Genomic DNA, 23,089 nt, shown 5'->3' on the forward strand with positions numbered 1-23,089 from the left:
AACTGGGTAAGTAAAATGGTGAAGTCTGCCTAGGCAGTTATTGACAGTTTTAAAAGATCTAAACCTCTTCCTGAAGGCAGTTTCAGGGGCAACAGGGTGAAGGGGGACCTAGAAACACACTGCTGGGGAACATCCTCAAGACCAAAGGAATCACATGTCCAATTTCTTACTGTAGAAATAGTCCAGACTATACCATTTCTATATGACTGTGCAGCTATGCTAGATTTGTTTTATAAATAAAGACTTTTACCCACACTGTCTCTTTATTTTTCTTCCACAATATGCAGATATGCAAGACATTTCAAGTGCTTAAATCAGCAAGCTGATTAGAGTGCAGCACAGCAAATTTTTCACAATTCAACAGGCTCTTGACTCCCCAGAAGACAAGAAACAAGTATAAGATTACAAGACACTAACAAAATACATTACCATAACGTCCTATTTTTTGAAGGATGAGATGAAGTTAGTATATCAAACACTGGAGTTAATTATGGGTCTATTATGCATGACTCAAGCCTGAGCTACGCTAATGGAATGCAATTAAGCGTATTTTTCATACACAAGTCATTGCATGCCGAGTTTCTGTAACGATGCTGCTGGCACCCAAACTATCATCACTTCCCAAGAACAGTTAAAGCAACAGTACAGAATATGCACATTAGAAAGCGTGACTGCTGCCTCGTAACAGCGATGTAGAAGTCAAATCATTTAGAGTAAAAATTTGCATCTTGCTGCTTTGTTGAAGAACAATTAGTTTGTAGAGAGGATGTGAATAACTCATTTTAATCTTATTTTTAGCATACATAAATTACTTAGTATTTTGGATCAAAGGGTAATTGCCCCAATTCTATTTCAAGATTTGCCATGTATCTTCCATTACTGCGACCATGTTTATACCATTTACCTTCTCTTTTATTACGATGGTGGTACTTCTGAGCTTGTTTTTCATGTCTGGAATTTTCAGTTTGTGTAAAAGAAGGCCTTTTAGGTCGACTGCAAGGAGTAAACAAAAGCTTATTACTACTCTTAAGAAAACACCTCTCTAAAAGCATTTTGAAACAAAATTACATTGTCAAGAACAGCTTTTAATAGAACGAGGATGGCTGAAAAGAAAAATTCAATCAGTACTGGAAATAGTTGTTTCTTATTAAAGCAAATTATATTTTCATTTTTTTAAAACATCATTAAGTGCATTTAAAAGTATTTCCCTGTTTCTAAAAATTGAAGTGCTCTGCAGTTGGTTGCCTAAAGTTTTATAATTAATAAAGCCAGGTGAATATCCCTACCATGACACTTGAGAAGAAGTCTGAATCTATATTTTGTTTTAGTTATTCCATTCCATTTTGCTCTAGAAAATAATGAAAACTTCCTATAAACTCACAAAAACACAGTTCACAAACAGGTACTTTGGCCGGGGCTGGGGGTGGTCCACGTATATAACTACAATCAGAATTTTACTATAAAGACAAGACCAGTGACAACGAAACACTGTTGCTCACCTGTTGTAGCTTCTGATGGAAAGAAATCTAGTAGGACATAATACTGTGCTCTTAGAGTAGGATTATAAATAGGCTTCTGCTAAATGGAGGTAAGGCTATTATCCTTAATTTAATACATTAAAAGAAACAAAATCCTCATACTGCAAACTGAATGAGTTTTCCAAAAATAAATATATTAATCAACCAAAAATTGAAGTCTATTGTCAAATGGCAAGAGGTACTTGAACTATAAAACTATCTCCTATGACATTATCACATATATTTAAACTACAGGTTAGAAAATGCTCCTTTTTAGTACCGATAGAAGTATCATCCTCAGTGCTGAACCTTTCATCAGAAAGAGCACTACATTTTTTTGCATGATCAGCATAACCATTAACACAAGAGAATGAGTAATCAATTTTGTAGTAATAGTGGCATTTAAGATCACATAAAATGTACAAATTAATTGTTACAGAAAGCATAAATTCCACACGCTGCATTGAAGCCATTTGCTTAATTTTTCTTTCACCTATGTCTATGCAGTAGAAACAGTCCATTATGTCTAGTTTCTTTGGGCCAGCCAGACAGCATTCAGCAATTGCTCCCCAGGAGCCTGGAGAATAGCATGGAATACAGGAAGCCATGTAGCAAGGTGGGAAACAATTAATGTCAAGGTCTTTTTTTTTGTGTAAAGTCTCAACAAAATTTAGTCAGGGTTTGGATAAGGAGTGCCATGTGAGCAACTCTGCTCTATTCAGCATCGTACTAAACTACCCCAGAGTACTGAAACTTCTGCAGAGCCAGCAGGGAAGCTTTCTGCCAGGGCAGCACTTGAGATCACTTCAGACATATATGAACACCCTCCCATTTAAGGAAGGACAACAGAAAAGTCTTAACAGTTAATGTTTCTACCAGATGGAATTAAAAATTATTAAGTTCTTGAGTCAAGAGTAAGTAGTGCTAGATGCAGCTACATGCTTCTCTAAAGGCCTCGGTGAAAATACTAGACTGTGCTACGTTGAGTGAATCCATAGTACATGGCCCAATCTAACATCCTCCCCACCTCCTCCCAAAAAAAATCTGTCTCAGAAGCCAGAAGACCAACCTACTAAAACAAGGCGGCTAATTGTCCTTACAAAGATTACTTCATTTTGTTAACAGTTCAGGAAACATGGAAACAAACCTGGGTCCATATTGGGGTGAATTATCATAGTGAAAGTAGTATCTGTAGATGTATTTGTCCAAATCTTCAAACACGTTTTCATTACTAGTTTGATATTCCTTCATATCTTCCAGATAATCCTTGATATCATTAACAAAGTCAGTGAACAGCATCTGGTCATGTATAAAGAACCCATTATGGAAAAACTTACTGATGAAATTTTCTAGTTCTCTCCAGTGATGGAAGTTATCTACAACTTGTTGCAAATACTTTTTCATTAGCCGGTTGAATTCATCCACTCTGATAGGATCCGATACTCTGTTAAAGAGACCAATGAATTCTTGATGAGCACATTCAAAAATACCGGAGCAGCCCTTTAGGGAAAACTGGTGTTTCCTATTACACATGGGGTCATTGAAACATTTCTGTGAATTTGCATCTTTTTCAAATGGTGTGAACTGATGTTTTCTTACGTCTTTGAATTCTTTTGGCATGCTGGGTCCTCGATAGTGCATGTGCTTCAGATTCTCATGAGAGTTGTGTTCTCGATAAACAGTTTTAGCTTTCTTGTTTGCCTCGTATCTTTTATCATTTGATTTCTTCTCCTTTTCATCAAAGATGTTTTTTGTGGTATCTTTGAAGTGTCTGAATGTAGACTTTACAGAATCGGAGAATTTTTTCAGGTTTTCTTTCACCGCTTCTTTAGCCTGCTTAATCTTTTCTTTATGGTGTCTTACAAACTCTTTTGTGGAATTTTTCATAGCATCAAAAGTTTCTTTAACCGAACCAAAAAATGATTCTTTTGATTTCTTTTTATTCCTACTTTGCCCTCTAGCACCTTTCTTTTGTCCTTTCCCACTCATTTCCTGGTTTTCAGTTTGATCTTTTGCTTCAACATACAGCTTCTCCCATAAGTCAGACCGTTGTTGCTCAAAGTTTAATTTTTTTTCCAGTTCCACCAGTCTTTCTCTCAAAGTTTCTATTTCTTCATTTTCTCTTAGAAGATCATCATCATTAGCACTGCCAGGTGTTTGATGAGAACTTAACTGTTCCAGTTCTTTTTTTAATGCTTCTGTAACATGACGTTCTCTGTCCAGTTCTCTCCTTAACATTTGTGCTTCTGCAAAGAGTGTTTCTTTTTGCCTAAGAAAGTTATAGTTTTTTTGCTTTTCCTCTTCCAAATGTTCCCTTAGTTTCTGATTTTCCATGACAATTGACTCTGTGCTAGTACCTTTATCTTCTAAGTTCCTGATTTGTTGTCTTAGCTTCCTTAATTCTTCCTGAAGTGAGGCCAAAGCTTTTTCTTCCTTCTCTAGAGATTCTCTTAAGTGCTGATTTTCTGCAGCAAGACTTTTTTTCTGAGATTCAGAAGACTTATCCTCCACCTCAGTAGAGGTCAAACATATGGCAAGATCTCCTTTTAGGGACTAATACAAACAGAAAGAAAATGAGCAAAAATATTATTGTTAATATTGTTACTTTTATCTAGATGGATGCAGTGGCACATGCTACAGCGAGATGAAAAGATAGAGACTGTTTATCTCAAATACATACACACAAACAATTCCTTGGCAACAAAAGCAATGTGAGAAGTTCCCATTTCCAGCTAGAAGATTATCACCCCTTGTTTGTATTGATTTAACTTGCTCTGCGATAGTAAACTAGATACCTGAATGCATCCAGCCTAAAGAGAAATGAAAAAAAGAGTTTCTGTTTGCTATTGCCTTGAGTCAGCAATTTGGGTTTACCAGACCCAGCCACACAAACAGAAAGAAGGACATTAAAAAGCAACTGAGGCAGAAATTCAGGAGCTGGTTTTGAACCACATTTATTGTTGAGAAATGTGTAACTATAATAGAACAGGATTTCCTCGACCTCTTGGCATCCTTAACAAACTCTGAAACATAGTCGATTATGTGTAAATATTGCTGTCAGCAACATAAAGTGCTAAAAACATAAGACCCCCCTACAAAGCATTCTTCAATCTTATCTATGAATTATCTAGAGAGGACAAAATAAAAGACACACTACTGAATATTTGAAAAATGAATAAATTTTTGAAAGTTTAGGAAGCTAATTCCTAAAGCTTATAGGTTCAATATGTAATAGATTGTTATTAGCATGGTTCTATTTCAACAGTCTTCACTGAGGAAACCCTAACACTATGTCATATGGAAAGACAGTCTTCCCAGATAACTCCTGGACAATTACCAGACTGTTTCATATATGCAGACACAGAGGATCATAGAGAATGCGCTGCATATGCTCAGAAAAATTTAATAAGCAGATCACCCAAGTTCTGGTTTAGCTGGTTACTTAACATGTAACCATATACACAACTATTATTTTGAATCTCAAAATAACAAAATCAGTAACTTCAGAGCCATTCAATGAAGGAAGTGAGTCAGCTTAGTTGTTACTGCTCTCTCTTCTTTCAACAAGACAGTGTCCAATTCTTCTGCTATCTATTTTGAGCCCTTTTTAAAGCGTTTCTAAAGAACTAATCCTAAAAATATCCTACATATATGCTGCAGTTCCTAATCAAAAGAGTCATAACAAGGAAATCTAAATTAGATTAAGCATACAGAAAGCCTTATGAGGAAAAAAAGGGAGAAAAAAGGGGGGGATTTTTTTTTCAAAAGGCATGAAACAAAACATCTGTATTTCACTGTTTTCTTAAAATACATAAAAACAGTGAAATTGCTAGTATATATACTATTTTTGAGCCATCAGTATCTTGACTCTCAGAACTCAAGCTATGTATCACTGCCTGCTGACCTCAGTGACAGCTGTTTCATATCACATTTCAACATTTGATCAAATTACAAAAATTTCATCAAGAGTTTGGTGGGGAACAAAAGTGACATTCTCAAAAATTTAAAGAAATGTGTGTAATGTGTTTGCGTGATAAACTAATTCAACTGCATATAAACTCCACAAGGACATGAGAATAACTACATGACTTAGAGCTAAACTCATACCTACCCCAACTTTGTGATGTGCTTTATCTCCTTGCTCTTGTTGGCACTGGTAAAGGTCATCTTTCATATCTTTTAATTCACGTGTCTTTGTTACCAGCTGCTGACGTTTCTGGATCTGTATTGTACCTACAAAAATAAAACTTCTTGTGACAGTCTGACTCAGCACAGTTAAGAGAGAGGAAAAGACCAGCCTAAACATCATCTTCATTTTCTCTGCAAACAGAGCAACATTCTTACCCTGGAATTTCTGTCACATACTTAGTAAGGACAGTTTAACACGGTAAAAATTATAAAAGTTGTTTATATACTGAATGTGTGTGTATTTCAATTTCTCAAATAGATCCCAAATTCTCCATTCCACTGTGTTTTACTTGGTGAAACCAAAAGCAAGAAGTTTTTGAACACTATACAGAATTAAGTTAGATATAACTCAAGGAAAAGTTGTGCAGGAAGGAATGCGTGTGATTTTCTTTTGTAATTATTTAGTAACATGCAAGTCAACCAGGATAAAAGAGGAGAGCATTAATCGAAGCATTAACCACTTTGGAACTACAGCATTCAGTGTTAAATAAGTTACACAAAGAAGAAGATATCAGCACAGTACTTAAACTTTCATGGAGAAACACAGTTCTTAACCACTGCTTGCAAAGCAGCAAGTATTTGCAGGCCCAGTCTTATCATTGTTACAGTTGAATAATTCAGCAAAGATCCTATCTTCCAATTATCAGATAGATGCTGAGCATGCTTTTTTGTTTGTTGTTTTTTCTTCCTGAAAATTATCTTCACTGTACTAGCCCCTAAAATTTACTTCTTCATCAGTACTGCCCTACCTGTGGTTGTACATGATTTTTAAAGTTCAAACGTGACACAGTTGTCAGTTTTTTACTTTTAAGATTCTCTTGTTTCTATAGCAGATGGCAAGAACAATTTTTAGCTGTTTCTTTCCAATTCAATGCAACATATGAAGAGTTAAATGTATGCATTGGGGGGAGTGGTTAATATTAAAAGGAAAATGAATGAATATTATTATGCAGAGGTATTTCTGTTCTGTCCCAAGTTCTACATAGTGCATTGTCAAGTGTGAACTTGCAATCTTCTTATTCCATTTTATGTTTAAAGTCTTATCCAGAATTCTAGGACCCCTTTAAAGAAGAGCTGTCCTGCTTCTGACCAAAGTGGAATTTCCTAAAAAGTAACCCTTTCAAATCCTCTTCAACAATAATTAGCCTAGCATTAAAAGAATGTTGTGGAACACAATTTTTCCAGGCTGAATCATCAAAGAAGCTGAAACATTAACACATAATTGTGAAGAACTTCCACTTGAAGAAGCATAAGCTGAAACCACCTGAAATTGTCTCCTTTTGCTGAGAGAAAAAAATATCAGTGGTGAGAATTTTTAATCGAGAAATAAAGATTCAATGAATGAACAAGCAGAAGGCAATCCCTTAACAAGGATGGGGCCTTAATACATTTACAAAGTGTATTTCTCATCCATACATCTCAAAGTTCTTACAAAGGAGAGTTTTACCATTAATCTCAACAATAAGCAATAACCAGAAATGAAAACACTTCCTCAAGATACCACAGCAAAACGCTATCAAAGATCAGGGTAGTCATTCTACTCCTCTTCTTCCAGCATGCCAACACACTATCAGTTTTTTTTTCACCAACTATTACTAGCTGCAACTGCCAGCTAGTAAAAGTTAGTGCTAAATAAAAGGTATTTTACATGACTCTACTAGTCACTTGTATTCCTGTTAAGAGCTGATTATTTTCTTTATCACATAAGTGTACACACACACACAATTGTACAGACATGCACACAATTTAATCTGAATGCAAGCCCAGCATTCACAGTAACTCATGACTCTTACCTTCCGGTTTACCTAAGAACAGAAAAAAAAAAAAAAAACATGTTCAAGTGAAAATTACTATATGTTCTCCAAAACAAATATCAAAATGTACAGACTTCTACAAATGAGAAAAAGAAAAAAAAAAATCAAGCCCAATTAAAATTGTATTTCCGGTCTCATATGGAATCAGTCTTTTTACTGAGATAGGTTTTCGCACAAGACTAACATACTCACGAGGACCTGAAAAACAAAGGCTCTATCATTTTATCACTTACAGTATGATTTATAGAATCAGAACTAATCAGATTTAGATCAGTACTGAGTGCTGCTATTTTGTTAAATGTAGCTAATGCAATCTGCATAAATGCAGGCTTGAAACATAACAGAAGAGAATCAACTTTAGGACATACTCCAAGAACACAGAGAAATTACTGCTATCTTCGATTCACTGAGGCACTCTGGAATCAGAAGGACAACTACGTCATGTTTTTATTTTCCAGCATAGAGAAAGAAGCACTGATATTATGAACTAGTGTAAAATTATGCCTCTCCCTTTTATTTATTAGTTGAGTACGTATGGAACAAAAGCCTGAAATGGCACTCTCAATCCCCTTAGGAACGACAGCACTATCACACATTTATTTCAAAAGGAAAAAAATGACAAAGTATAAACCCTGCACTATGAAAAGAACGTGGAATTTCTAACTGGAAGAACAAACATATAAAAGTTTATTTTTAGTTACTGTAGCGTACATTAAATGCAGTTGCAGTGCTGAAGGGCCCTGCTTCATCATCCATACTCTAGATGTTGCTTTTTCTTGTTTTTAGGTTGGTATTGTTGGCAGAGAATAACAAAACTCAGAATACAAATAAAATAGTATTCGTTAAGTACAAAAGCTCTCAGCTCTATGTATTTCATTTCCTATCAACTCACCATAGAAGTGTCCAAAGCCCATGCTGATGGCAATCACCAAGGCCAGGATGATGCATCTGTTGAGGCCACTACTGAACTGGCGCTTGGGCTGCTCTTCGTGGGGCGGTTCAGACGCCGGCTCAGCGGACGGCCCCTCCTCGGACTCGGAGCTGGAGATCGGCCTCTTCTTCGCCCGACGCCTGCGGACAGCAGGGCTGCACTGGGCGCTGGTGTCATCGCTACTTGACTCATCGTTGCTAGCCTGGGATGAAAAAACTGAAAATGGACAGAGAACATGCCTTAAAATGCATTAATTGCCGTTTTTAAGTTTTATTTAAATCAAGTATAAAAATGCATTGTACTTAGGCAAAATGTATTTGGCATTTGTCTTTGAAAACATCACACAGTACTCAGCATAAACTATCACATGGATTTTTCTATTTCAGTGCAGAATGTTTGATCTCTTGTTTTGTCAAAATCCAGCTAAGGGAAGAGACGGATAATCTAGTGAAAAAAAAAAGAAAAAAAGAAAAAAAAAAAGAAAAAGAAAAAAAGAAAAGCCGCACGACAGTTGTCCATGCCTTATAATTCACGCATTAGAAAAAAATTAAGAAAATAGTTCTTATATCATTCACATCTACTGTCTTGTAAAGTAGATTTTTTAAGAACTGTTTTCCTTCTCTTATCAGTATTGAAACAGAACTATTTCATAAGAGCAAATCACTAAAGCAAAACGTACAAAGCTGCAGACATTGTTTTATTACAATGTCATTCTAACCATTTCATTCTACATTAACTGTAGACAAAAATTCCACTAAAGCTCCATTAATATGGATACTACAGTGCAGCTTAATAAAGCTTTGCATTACAAATGTATTTCAACGCGCTTATTGCGCACCTTTAAATAGTTACTATTCAGAAGCCATTTTGAACCACATACCTCTGATACGCTTGCCTAGCATTCTAGATCCAAAGAGCATTTATTGTCTCACAGATGTTTTTGAAGATTAGATCAACCAAGATCAGAAAAAAAAGTATATATTTTATATATACATATAAACCTCTGCTCATTTTTGTAAAAATCACACTACCAATACTATTTGTACACTACACAACCCTATGAGCCAGAAGTCATAAATTCTGACAGGGAAAACAACGGGGCTGTACTTACTCCTTGCTGTTAGTGGTATGAAGCAGAAATATTTGTTGCATCATACTCTAAATAAATTGATATGATCCTGCATATAAGCACTGATTATTTAATAGTTTTCCTCTTAAAGAATCACTTTCAAGTATACAGTAACTACCAGGGAGGGGCAGCAGAATGAATAGGAAGCTTTCAAATATCTGTGTTCAGGTACCTAACTCGCATGCCTGAAACAGAAACAATGGGGTCAATGAAGCCTCCACACGACCAAGTCTTCCTGCTTAGGAAAGTAAGGTTCTAAATTTGATGCCTGCAATTACACGATGCTAACACCCCTTCAAGAAATATTCATTCTCATATCCAAAAAAAAAAAAAAAATCACCATTCAGATCTAAAAATATAGTTACTGGCTATGAACAGTTCACAAGCAAAAACCATCTGTTTAAGCAAAGCCATGCACACATCACTGAATATACAAGAACACCAAGCAATGCTAGCCATAAGCTACAAAAAGCATTACCATTTACCATTCTTCATCAAAAATAGACTCCAACTTACCAGGGCTGATTACAGCAACCACACAAAGAGATTACCAAGTGGTATCTAGAATACTAATATGTCTATTTTCTGACTTCCATGGACAAGTAACATGTTAGACAGCAAAAGACATTTTCCTCCTTACCAGAAAAAAAAACATTTTTAGTCAAAAAAGGCTGACCAAGCAGACATTGCAATAAAAACAAGTCACTTAACACAACTTACATGACGTGCAGATTCCTAAATGCATTTATATAGCCTGACAGAAAAGGACACTATTTTAGAACAAGCCATTTAAGCAGATGCAACCTTCCCTGATCCTGGAGAAGACAGACAAATTACTGTCATGTGAGAGAGATTCTTACCAGAATGCAGAGGTTAGACATACAAAGGATTTAATTAGATAGGAAGAATTTAATGAGACGGATGTCATTTTTGCTTATTTATTTTTTCCAAGATTGTTTCAATAACCAAAGAAGCTTACACATATGGAACACAAAAGCAGCTAAGGAACAAGCTGCTCCTGAACAAATGGGAAATTCTTTAGCATATACCAAAGAACAAAATATTGGGGGAAAAAAAGCACTTAGAGAGAAAGCAGAAAAAACTTAAGACACTCACAACAACTGAAAAGCACTTAACTGGCAAAATTGCCAACAACATTACTCTTTCTGGCAGGGGTGCATATAAGTAGATAAAAGAATTCAGTACAAAGATGTACTGTAACAGTCACAGAATGAAAAGGAGTACAAATGAAACAGCATTACTGCAGGAGCAGTCCAAAATATTAGCTTCTACTCTGATTATACAGGGTAGAAACTAGTTGATAAAAGTGTCAACTATGGATATGGATTTTTCTTTGTCATTTCTGTACAGACATTTCAAGAGTAGGTGAAGTTTATTTCAGTATATGAGTACTTTTCCTAGCTAACTTATTTCTTTCATGAAGCAGCATTAGAACATTTCTGCTTGCATGGGTGAGACAGCCTGCACTTGCATAAAGAGGGTTTGCCAGAACATTCGTAGCAAAAAGTCTGTCCTTGCAGACATTTTAGTATCTACTACTTCATTAAAAATTTGAAGTTTATCTTTTTCCTCACATAACAGAAAATTCAACAAAAACTTAATGGATGACAAGCACTTCCAGTAGCAAAAAGATGCCATGAATATTTGACTGCTAAAACTTCGGTACTTGAAACAAATACAAAAGTACTCAAGAATCTTTTTGTTTTTCTCCAATATTTGGTCAATCAAATGCACCGTCTTGAAGATCAGGCTGAAATCAGCTTAAAAAATCTGAAGTCAGCTTAAGAAATAAAAAGGAATAAATTCTTCTTGCCAGCCACACACATATTTGGAACACAACAAATACTCTTCATTTAAATGCTCAAGCATAAGTCTTAAAATGTATTTAAAAACTACTTTTGCTCATTCCAAATAAACATATAAACTTAACACTTCTCAAAAGCAAACAAAACAGAATGACAGCTTAGCCAAATTCCCAAGTAAAGTCTGGCTTTCTGCATCTGTTTGGAATATCACTGTTTTAAAGCTCAAGTCAAGTCGGTGCTGATAATTTTAACAACACTCCATGCAAGCCATAAGCAATCAGCTTTACACAAGCTGATCACATTTAATCACACCACCTTGGAAAGGAAGACTGTGAGACACATGCTCTTTCACCTCATTGCCCCATCCCCTTACACAACCAGGAATCTTCCTCAGCTTCTCCAGCCAACTGACTTTTGTATATAAAACAGGAAGAAAAAAGAACATATTTTTAGAATATTTCCCTAAAAGAAACTACATTTTAGATTAAATCAAACTACATTTTAAATTAAAACCAAGTCAAATCACCTATAAGGTTTAAGGATGACAGTTCCATCACTAATAATTACTGTTCATAACTGAGTGCTAAGATGTCAATTTTTTTATTCCAATGGACACTGTAGTTATATACAAACCTCTGAAGATGCCTAATCCCCTTTCTGAGATAAAAAGATCAGTTAAAAATAAAACAAAAAAAAACAATAATGAAAAGCTTAAAGGTACTACAAGTTCTGTGAAAGAGATTAAAGTCAGATGGAATTAAAAAGGAGGACGAGAGCAGACTAACACAATAATAATTTGGTAATTGGCCGAAGTTTCCTATCCCTCCTCTTGAATAACTTGCATTGCTGTACTGTTAAATGTTGGAAAGATCATAAAAAATATATTCTACATAGGTAAGCAAAAAGTGTTTATTTGTAGCAGTCACGCAGGTGCTATTCTTCAGGGGCCCAAAAAACCATTCTATCCCAGTACCTAGTCATCCATGTCAACCTTCCAAAAGCCCTCAAAGCGGCCAAGAAAAAGGCTATAATTTTTCTGTGAACTAGAAGTTATTTTAGTTCTCCAAAACATGCTAGAAATTTACTCTGTCTTTGAAATAGGGAATAGTTCATGGGGGAGGAATGCTTTCAAGTTTGCTAATCCTGAAAAATGTTACAGACATATACTGGGACAAAATCTGAAAGTCAGGACAGAGTTGTCCTAGAAACTGCAAGTATTTGGACATGTACCCAGAAAGAGGATTTCTTTTTCATTCTCCAAATAAAGAAGTCTCCCTGAGCAAAGACTATTTTCTTCTGGTGACATTTTTGCACCTGGCTGCTTAGGAATTTACTGTTCTTACCAGTTTCTGGTTGAGAGAATGCATACTGGCTGCTAGAGGAGGAACCCATGTTAAAATTCTCTGAGTTTTGAGCTTCTTCATCATGAGCTGGAGCTTCCTCCTGAGTTTGAGTTTCTTCAACTTTTGGAGTTTCAAGTGTAACAATGTCAGAATCATCACTAACAGTCCCAACACAGGAAGCATCATCAGGCACTTTCTTTCCCTAAAAAGACAATGTAAAATGTAAAAATTATTCAAGAAAATGTAAAAATTATTCAAATATTTACGATAAAAATAATTTAAAAATACGGCAAGAGTTTGTAATGCTTTAAAAAAGGAAAATTAGTATCTTTATTTTAATGCCTTCAAAACCCTACTTGGCCTTGCAAGACGGGGCTCGCAGCAGCCTCTGAATAACAAACAACATGTAATTTACCTCAGGATCTGTCTGCGTTTCCTCGAGGGCAGGGAGACTAGTTTCTGTCACTGGTACCACTCCATCATTGTCACATTGAGCTACAAATTAAAAATGAAAAATTTTCCATCAAAATTCCATCAAAAATAAAATAAGGGATTAAAAACAGTAATTCTACAAAGCATCAGCATCCTCAAGCTTACATAACATTAGAATATGTAATAATGTAGGAGATTTTTATTATCCACTCATATCAGGAAAGGTTTTCTGAAAATACGCTAAACCTCCTGTTAAATCTCTCTCCAACAAGCACCAGAACCATGGTTGGAAAAAAACTCTTAAGTGCTCATACTGAACATACTCTAAGTAAGTTATGTACAAAAAGCTTTTTTTTTAAAAAAAAAAAAAAAAGAAAAGAAAAAGAAAAAGCTACGCTGCCCTAGGCTAACACAATGCCATAGTATACTTGCATGTTGAAATTTGTAAAATATTGTTCAGATAGTTCTTAGACTTTGACCGTCTAGTCTTGGTTTGGCTAGGAGGTGTTATGAATTTGGAAACAGCCAAGCTGAAGTGCAGTTGGTAACACACTGAAACGGTGCCAGTTCTTATCCCAGTGTTAACATGCTGAGTATTAAAATTAACTATTAAAACATAAATTGAAGGAATTTCATCATATGGTTATGCACTGGGATTTGCACTTTCAACTCAAGAAGTGCAAATACAGTGTCATAATGTTATTTTGTAAATATACAGTCTGATGGTTCCTTCCAAATTTGACTTATAGGAATATGAAGGAATGTTTACTATATCAACACTTCTTTTATCAATAGAACTATAATAAACTATCTTCCAACTACACTAGCACATACTGCTTTATAGGATGTCTAAAGTATTGATAGAATGAAAGATATTCTACTAGTTATATTTTTTCTAAAATAGAAATAACTGAATATTTTCCGCAGCAGGGATAGAACAAGTACTCAGACAGCTATTAAAACTCTATTAAAATTACTATTTTTGTGTGGATACTACAACAGATATTTGTATTTCTTATGCAAGTGCTCCTCTTTTAAGCTCTTACCTCCAAAATCACTTGGTTGGTCTTCTTGCAAAGAAACATATTCTTCAGAAACAAATTCATGGTTACCATTTGTGCTTCCATTTTCTGAGGTCACTGTTTCTATATCAGAACCCTGAAGATAAAGAGGTTTAAATGAGTTTACTGACACAAAGCCCATTAACTGTGAAGTAGTGAGAAAGAGTTGCACAAAAAACATTACAAAACATCAATAATAAAAATGGACTGACTGAAGAGAAAAATGACAAGCTTTAAAATTAAAGATCTTGAGAATCTTTAGGAGCTAAAGTAATAGAAATATTTAGTAACTAGGGAATCAAATCTTTACATATAACACTCTGAATGACCATGACAAAAAAAAAAAAAAGGCAGTGAAACACAAAACACAATTGCAGAAAAAGAAATGCAATTTAGATATCATGATACTAAGAGCTATACCAGATATTCCAAATTGATTATTTCCTATTAATTTGAATATTTATTAAATGAAATTTAGAGAAAGAAAAGAGGTTATCACTTCAGTTTTGAATATGGGACCAAACTCTTGCCTGTAAGCCCATGTGTTGTTTGTAAACACGCACACAGAGAAAATGGAACACCCAACATACCAACAACAACACTAAGTACTATTATAGAGTAAAAATTATGTATAATCCTACTCCATCTCAGTTCCCATCAGTAATTTCAAATGACTCTGTCACCAGTAAATCTCTGACACCAGAACAACACAAATACATGCAAGTTAAACAACACTGGATTACAAAGCAGTTTTACACCATCTCTAAATTGGATTTTGGTCTTCAATCCAGACAGACGCCTTAGTTACTAGTGAGCTGCAAGTCAGCAACAACCTCAGAACAAAATAGAAACTAAGGTTAACAAAACTAGGGAACTGCAGGGCATGTAGTTCTGTGAGTATTGTGGACAAGCCCAAGGATTCCATTAACATATTGGATTCCTTTGCTAAAAGTGACTGGTGGAATATCAGCAAGGTTAATAGAAAAGTATAAATTTGAAAAATCTAACTGGAAAAAACTAATTCACCCTGATCCAGGAATAACTTGAACTGTTTTTGTAAACAGAGCTAGTTATTTTTGTAACAGCAGGTGTGAAATTTCAGCAGTAGTAATACTAGGAAGATCAGTTTCCCTGTTTGCCTGAGGTCAGTAGTTAAGCAAACATGCCTACTTTAGTTTTTAAGGGGAGACTGTAGTTCAGAAAGATTAGGCACCTCACAGATTTGCAATATAGAGACATTTTACAATCATATTACAGAGTTATTAAAAATATATAAATAACTTATTAAAAATGAATGAAAACTCAAAATCAAAAAAAAAAAAAAAGAAAATACAACACTAATGTTTTAGGGGCAAATACATACACGTATATATATATTTTTTAATGACAATTGTCCTCAGGTATAATAGAACATTATTTTCATTTCTTAAACTGGGGAGTAGGAAGTGAATAACAAACTATTTACTTTGCCAGGACTCTACTACAAGGCAGACATAAAGCCCATAGCTGATATTTCAACTAAAATTTTAGTTGAAACACATAGGAACCCAGCTTGCTGAGTATGAGGTAAGTCATATCCCCTTTTAAACCCATGTAGACTGCAGGGGATGTCTAAGCTCTCTCACAGTTACCTTGTTGCTAGCCCTCCCTCTCCCTGCCATTCCATCTACAGCAAAGAGTTTGTGAAAGGATATCGTCTATTCACTAGACTCCATTTTTGTGCCTCTTTTGAGACCAAAATTAGCAGCTCCTCTTTTATAAGTAGTTCAATTATAAAGCAGGTATTTAATTCAGCATGCACAGTTGTCAGTTCTTTGCAATTACAATATCTAGCTACTTGCAATTTTTCACTTGGTGCCTTTACAAAAGACAAGACAAATCCACAAACCAGTTATGTGTTGCCTCATCAATACAGGCTAAAATAATGCAAGAGAAAATAATAATATTGTGTGAGCTTTCTCCCTTTCCTAAATATCCAGATTCTTTTCCACAAAGTACATAGTGGTCTATGTCATCCCCACCCCGTTAACAGGTGTGTAAGAGGGGTATCTAATGACCTCTTCATGCCACTTCCAGCATGCTCAAACCCCAGGCAGCCTTGACAAGAGGTCAGCAACGGGAACTCTAACACACCACAGTGTCTCCTCACGCCAATACAATGCTCTGATTTGCCTGGATGAATTCACGCCTTCCTATAATCCCATGTTACACTGATTTACTCAGGATGCATAATTTGCTTTTAGTCACAGTGTAAAATATCCATCTCAAGTATGAAAATTAAACATACATTTCACTGCTGAGTAACCCAACTGTTCTAGCCAATTCCTAAATCCTTTTAGGAATTAGAAGTCTGTAAAGTCTGGCAGTCTGTGACATTTTACCTAATGGAAAAAAAAAAAAGCACCATTCCCTTAGTTGTTGCCACTACCTCAATCCTGCACTGCCACATGAATCCCTCCTCCACAAGAAGCCAAAACCTAGATTATTTCTCGAGTCTTGTCACTTGTTTCCATCCGCCTGGAAAAAAGGGCCAAGGAAACTCAGAATTTCAGCATAAATAACACAGAGCTTCTACTACAAGCTGCTCCCAGTCCCAGATATTAAAAAAAAAAAAAAAGTCTCTCTCTCCCTCTTCAGACTGTTACAATTTTCAAGAGATTCCAGCGTGAAGAATGGCAGCCCTTACCAATCATCATTTTCAGTTCTGAGACTGATTATACTTCTTAACCTCAAACTTATTATGCAGGGTTGACTATAAAACAAACAAACAAACAAACAGCTCCTCCTGCTTTCTCCTCATTTCTTAAATAAAGCAAGAAAAGTTGCTATTCCTTTACTTATTGTAGCTCCCCTCAGAGTCTTCTTTGGGCAAGAAAGACTTGCATCACTATCAGGAAAATCTCAGGCTCCTGTTGATCTTGTTTCAGGCTCCTGTTGATCTAGGACACGGAATATATAATTATATTATCTGTCACTGATCTAGGATATAGAATATGTAATTATGTTATGTGTCACATATCCCTCTTCGGGGTATTTCCCATCAGTTCTTCGTGGGACCCTGCTGATTTCTAAAGACCCTAGTTCCTCCTGCGTCTCTGTACCTGTTCTTCTTAGTGTAGATCAGCGCCCTACACACTCGGAAGAGCTTAAAAATCTTCTCCTGTGCTCCCTGTAAGTTTCTGCGCATCTTTTTCCAAAACAGCTAAGTATTCTGTAAATAGACTCAGGTAGTACAAAAAGTTAGAGGCAGCACATCTCAGAGATTTTTTTTATGCCAGCACTCAACCTTCTGATTACCAGTTCAGGAACTTAACCTGAATATGGAGAAGCCAAATTAGGAACAAAAGCAATTGCTTATACACAAATAAAGACATAAAGACTGTAGCATGTCCAACAGACTTGAAAGTGCCTTTTAATAATATCCTAGTCAGCTGTTAGATTTTTGTCTTTCTCACATTTTTTCCATAATAAGATAATCTGAAGACAGAGGTCTGTTCCTAAACAGCAGCTGTTGAAGGTAGGAACAGGTAGCTTAGTGGTATAACAGACTTGGAGAAAGCACTGAATCATTTCCTTCCTGCATTAGATATTTTCTCTACCCATCACTATCTCCTTTTTGGGAGAGGAAAGGAGAAGAAAAAGGGAGAAATATACTAACAACAGATAGATTACATAAAATCATTTTTTTCTGAAAAGATAGAACATCTCCATAAACTTTCAGCTCTTCAAGTAAAAACTATGCAATCATTATTTAATAAATAAATCTATCAGCTATAGTGCCAAGGTAAACATTTTTAAACACTAGCCCTAAAATGATATTTTCATATTTAAATTTATTTCTTCTATATGCTCTGCTGGGATGCAATATCTACAACAAACAGAAACCATAAAAATGGAAACAAAATTTTACTGTATATAGCAGGTCTTAGACTTAGCTAATGTCATTAATTTGAGATTGGATACCTCATGATTGATGACGGTCCAGCCACAGGATGAGTCACTATCACTGGAATTTTCAGACATTTTCAAAACAAGCTGCAAGGAAAGGTAAATTCTTTTAACATGCAAGATATATAGCTTCACTGCTAAAAAAAAAAAAAATTTAAAGGAAGACAAAGAGAAAGAATCCACTGACGATGTTATGGAATATTACACATTAATTTATACTCTGCTATTCTGGAATTAAAAGAAAAGAGTTCACATTAAAAAGAAAACATTATTTTGTACATGTTACCATATTACCTTTCTTCTTGCAGCAAATACGGCTTTGCTACGTGCATACCCATTTTCATCAGCTTAAAAGAAAACTCTTAGGCTGGCTAAAAAACAAAAAAGCACATATGCAAAGCCAGCCAATAAATCACCAATTTAACTTAAAACTTGTCTATTTGTAGCATCATATGCACAAGACGTGTTTCAGTAGATGAAGAGAGAATGTTTTATGTGCAGAAGGTATGGTTTATTCAAGAAAATACAAAAACAGTGAACTGTTGAAAGGAATGGTGGTAAAATCATTTCAAGTGGTCATATTATTAACAGAAAAACTCCTCCCTAGAATTTGGTAGTTTCATTTTTAAGTATACCTTCAAAGAAAGCCAAAGGTCTAAATAACTGTTTTAATTCTAAGAATTGAGATATTTATTATCTTCAAAAAATTCTCTCTAGCATAAAAACATTCTATCTGAACTATTCTACAGCTCACTGAATAGAGTGAATTCCAAACCTCCTCTCTCTGAAAATCAAGCCTTTTGCTCATCCATAACAATACAGTTGGGGGCAATGAGAGTACAGGGCCCTCACCAGCACAGCTCGTCCCTACGCCACCCGCATAGAAAGGATACATTCAGGCTGTGGTTTCAGGACACTGTAAACTCAGTTTTAGTGCATCTCAGCACTACTTGAACAATTAAGCCACATAATGCAAATCCTTTCGCAGATAAGAAATATTTCTTGACACAAGTGCATTTTCAAAATTTGAACAGGTAACTTTGTAGCAGCATGCTCTGCTGGACAAAGTCTCATCTGTCTTGCCTGAGCTAGCTAAGCACTTCATCACAGGCCAGCTCTACATAGATGCTATTGTGCACTCTCTCCGTCCGGAGCACATCCAGACTGCCAGGTAACCCAACACAGCATAAAACCAGTTCTAATGAATACACTGCCATGGCCTCAGGCTCTACAGAGCATTAAGAAAAAATCTATCTTCCTTCCTCAAACTCCAGACTCAGGATCTACCCTGTGAATTTTATATAATAAAAATATTCAACAATTTACTAATATTGCATAGTTTACTGCATACAGAAGACCCTGCAAACATGCATGTTTAAAATAGTTATAAAAAGTAAGGCCTCATTAAGTATAATTAACTCTAAAACAACTTTGGTTGTTTTGCTAAACAAAATGCAGCACTAACAAAAATACACAAAATCTAGAAAATTCACATTAATATAATCAGAGAGAGTAAATGGCATATTTCTATAAAATAAGGTTAATAAAACATAACAGAGTTATAGCTCAATCTCACATCAAATACTCTATTTCAGTTTACTAAGAGACTAAAGACTAACCTTAACTCAATGGCCAGATTCACCTACTCACAGAATCCTCTTCAGCTTTCATTCTCAGTCACTAAGACAGACTTTTTTCCTAACAGCCCACAGATGCTGGATACTGTTGGTGTTCTGCTGCTGCCTTCTCAGAGTGTATTAAAAGAAAAAGAAATTTTTTAAAAAATGTTAAAAAAAAAAGGAAAAAAGTAGCTTTAGGCAGGACAGACCATGCAATTTTAATATCAAATTATGAAAATATCAATGGAATACAATAGGAACAGGGATAAAGGGCCATGAAATTTGCTCCAGTTTTCTGAAATAAAACTTTGCTCAGAGACCTCCTCTAGCTTCAGAGAACATATTCAGCAGAGGAATTAAGTCAGCCTAATTGTCTACCTGAAAATAATAATAATTAAAAAAGAGTTGCAGTCTTGAAAGACCTTGGCACAATATTTGGACACATGAAACACTGGCAAAGTTTAACTTAGAGAATGTACCATTCCAATTTGTTCCTCAGTTACGGAAATAAAGGCTTATAGAACTGCACTCTGTCTTCCTATGGGTCCATCCACCTACTCAACTACTATCAGACTATCAGCTGTGTTTCTCATGGGTTCATTAGACAACTTCAACCAAATCTGACAGAGAGAGACTCTCTAACACTATTATATTCCTACAGCTTTGGGGGTATGTTGTTTATTTTAATACGTGGGTGACCCAGGCACTTCACTGGTTCTGGTTCCTTAACAGTTGCTCACTCAGCGCCCTGGTCTTCCACCAGCTCACTCCCTGGCCCAACCATTGCATGTATTTGGCTGCTCATTAAATAACCTTATTGCCACTGTCTCTCTAAAGAAAAGCTACAGGTCGACTTGTTTGTTTGTTTGTTTCCACCATAAGCCAATTTAAAATACAAAACGTTTATAAGTCCAAAAGTGACCCGCACCCTCCCTGGGACTTCCTTTTAAGTTTCAACACAGACAATAAGTTTTCACCATATTCAGAGTTCAACCTTTACATATTTTTGCTAGAAAAACTGAAATTCTAAATAGTTCCTTAACCTTAGTGAACTGCAAACCACAAACTTACAGCACAAAATTTTACAGGCGTGTCCCCCCCCACTCCTTTATTTTAAATTTTATCTTGAAACACCCAGAGAAAAACACTGACTCCATTTAATGTTTGCATAACCTTTTAAAATTACTTAGCCTGCTATCACTGTATGCAACATGACTACTCTAGCTGAATCCATCAGAAAAAACAGCACCCAATAAATTTACCTAATACTAATTTACTTGGCCACAGACACACACACATATATATATATATAGATGATACCACATCCCATCCTTCCAACCTCAACAAGAACAACTACCCCAATCTAAACAAAACTCCAGGATCTTCTACCTTAAAACAAAGTTTGCTGGACTGGAAAGTCCTGAGTAAATGTTGGCAAAGAGGATGACGAGTGACAGTTTTCGTCACAGTCTGACGTGTTATTATTTTAATTAGAAACTGCAGACACAGAACAAAGAAACTTCCACAGTAGTTTTTTTGTTCCACGGCAGGAATAAAAACACGCTGTAGCGCTGTTCACCCCCGCGCTACACCTGCTGCACCCGCCCGGGCGGCTCCACCAACAACACTCACCGCGAAACCCGAGGCCCGCGGATGATGAAAGGCTCGGAAACTGGCGAAGGCGGCGCGTGACAGCGCCGCGAACCGACACCGGTACCGGCACTGTCGCCCGCCCTGGCCTGGCCTGCTCCGCCTGCAAGCACCGCTGGTTGCCCCCCGCTCTCCTCGCCGTCCCGCGGCCCGACCCCGCCGAGAAGCCTCACGGCCCCCAGGCTCCCGCCGCGCGCAGCCCCGGCTCCCCGCTGCGGTACCGGTACCAGTGCCGCCGCCACGTACCCCAGCGCAGCCCCGCGGGGCTCGGCACGGACGAGGGCGCCGCCGCCAGTGACGCCGTCACAAAACAAGCCGGGCTGGGGGCGCGTGCGCGCCGCGAGGCACCCTGGGCAGCGAAGTCCGCGCGCGGCGCGCGCCCGCCGGCCCGCGCCCGCCGCCGACTACAGCGCCCGGCGTGCACCGCGGCGGCGCCTGCTGCTATGGCAACGCGGCGCCGCGGGGCCCGAGGGGCGGCACGAGCAGCCCCAGCGCCGCGGAGCCCCGTGAGACGAGACTCAGCGGCCGGGCCGGGCGGAGGAAGCCAGGACGCGGCCTATCTCAGCCATGGTGAGTCCATTTACCACTGTCCCCAGCTTACTAAATAAGGGCAAACGCGAGCAGCGTTGCAGTTCCTGATTCTGCCCTTGGCATGTGTTTCAATGCACCTCTTGAGCAACAGTTGGTCTGACCACAAACATTTAGCAAATTCGGGAAGTTTTGCCCTCATTTGAAAGCCTGACTGAATCCATCTTTTCACTAGGAACAGATGACGACTTCTGCTGAGAAACTGCCAGCAAGTGCCAACCCCGAGATAAAAAAACCTCCTCATCTGCCTCTCTGCAAAAACCCTGGAAATCCGGTGTTTTCCTGTATGCTAGACCCAAAAACACTCACAACCAATATTTTTTTGACAAAGCCTCAGATTCTACTGTTTAAAACAACTTCAAGCGAGTATGGTGCAATACCACCTACCTCCCAGATAGCACCTTGTACTTACCATCCAAAGGATCAGGCATTTACGACCCACTTACTCACCTGCGGGTCATTTAGAAACAGCCAGTTAAACACTGCTCTTGACAGAAGTAGGGTTTGTGACTACCCAAATTTTCAGCACACTCTGTAAAAACACATCTCTCATTTTCATATTTGTTTATTTAAATAGTGGGCCCTTAACCTTAGGAAAACAAGTTTGAATTTGTTATTTCAGTCATTCTGGGACTAAACTGTCTATATATGATTCAGTTTGGCCTTGTTGGGCCAAGTTTGATGTATCAAGCAGGATACAGTTAGTTTGATAATACACTTGTCTAAACCCATACAAATAGAACTCCTGAAATTAGAATGATAACTGTATAGCTAATTTATAGAAAGTGTTAAGTGCCAGAGAAATTAACCTGAAGGCTTACTTGTATTAAAGTATTTTCTGGTTTTAAAACTATGCCAGTTTCCATGTTTCTTTATAGCAAGACATGAATATCAGCATCATGCATGTGACTGATACAAACAATCACCTGAGGTGTTGAAGTCAGAAACCTAATAACCATGGGCTCCCAATACAAGCAGATGGGACATGCAGACAGTATTCATCCCAGCAAACACACATGTGCCTTTCTAACCTTAAAAGAGGA

General features: G+C 37.0%; 2 protein-coding genes across 4 annotated transcripts in view; one reads left to right on the plus strand and one right to left on the minus strand.

Annotated features, from left to right (window-relative positions):
- Positions 1-21,774, minus strand: part of CCPG1 (cell cycle progression 1) — a 53,970-nt gene extending 32,196 nt beyond the window's left edge. Inside the window, exons 1-10 of one of the 3 annotated variants that reach the window (XM_088520069.1) lie at positions 21,705-21,774; positions 18,205-18,276; positions 14,227-14,338; positions 13,164-13,243; positions 12,749-12,950; positions 11,721-11,816; positions 8,412-8,666; positions 5,625-5,750; positions 2,665-4,057; positions 905-993 (exon numbers count right to left, since the gene is read on the minus strand). In XM_088520069.1, coding sequence (XP_088376195.1) covers positions 905-993; positions 2,665-4,057; positions 5,625-5,750; positions 8,412-8,666; positions 11,721-11,816; positions 12,749-12,950; positions 13,164-13,243; positions 14,227-14,338; positions 18,205-18,264 — 2,413 coding nt within the window. In that variant the 5' untranslated portion in view covers positions 18,265-18,276; positions 21,705-21,774. Of the gene's footprint in view, positions 1-244; positions 994-2,664; positions 4,058-5,624; positions 5,751-8,411; positions 8,667-11,720; positions 11,817-12,748; positions 12,951-13,163; positions 13,244-14,226; positions 14,339-18,204; positions 18,277-21,704 lie in introns of those variants that run through there. The other 2 variants (XM_088520061.1, XM_088520077.1) reach the window with 2 other exon arrangements.
- Positions 21,775-22,227: 453 nt separating this feature from the next.
- Positions 22,228-22,838, plus strand: PIERCE2 (piercer of microtubule wall 2). Its single transcript, XM_010219300.2, has one exon. The coding sequence runs from the start codon at positions 22,228-22,230 to the stop codon at positions 22,582-22,584; it is 357 nt and encodes a 118-aa protein (XP_010217602.2). The 3' UTR covers positions 22,585-22,838.
- The last annotated feature ends 251 nt before the right edge of the window (positions 22,839-23,089 follow it).

Source organism: Tinamus guttatus, unplaced genomic scaffold, assembly GCF_059628265.1.
Source record: "Tinamus guttatus ecotype Peru unplaced genomic scaffold, ASM5962826v1 Tinamus_guttatus_pri_ptg000004l, whole genome shotgun sequence".
Lineage (NCBI taxonomy): Eukaryota > Metazoa > Chordata > Aves > Tinamiformes > Tinamidae > Tinamus > Tinamus guttatus.

Coding starts and splice junctions, on each gene's coding strand:
- PIERCE2 (XM_010219300.2), top strand. CDS start 22,228: ATGACGACTTCTGCTGAGAAACTGCCAGCAAGTGCCAACCCCGAGATA.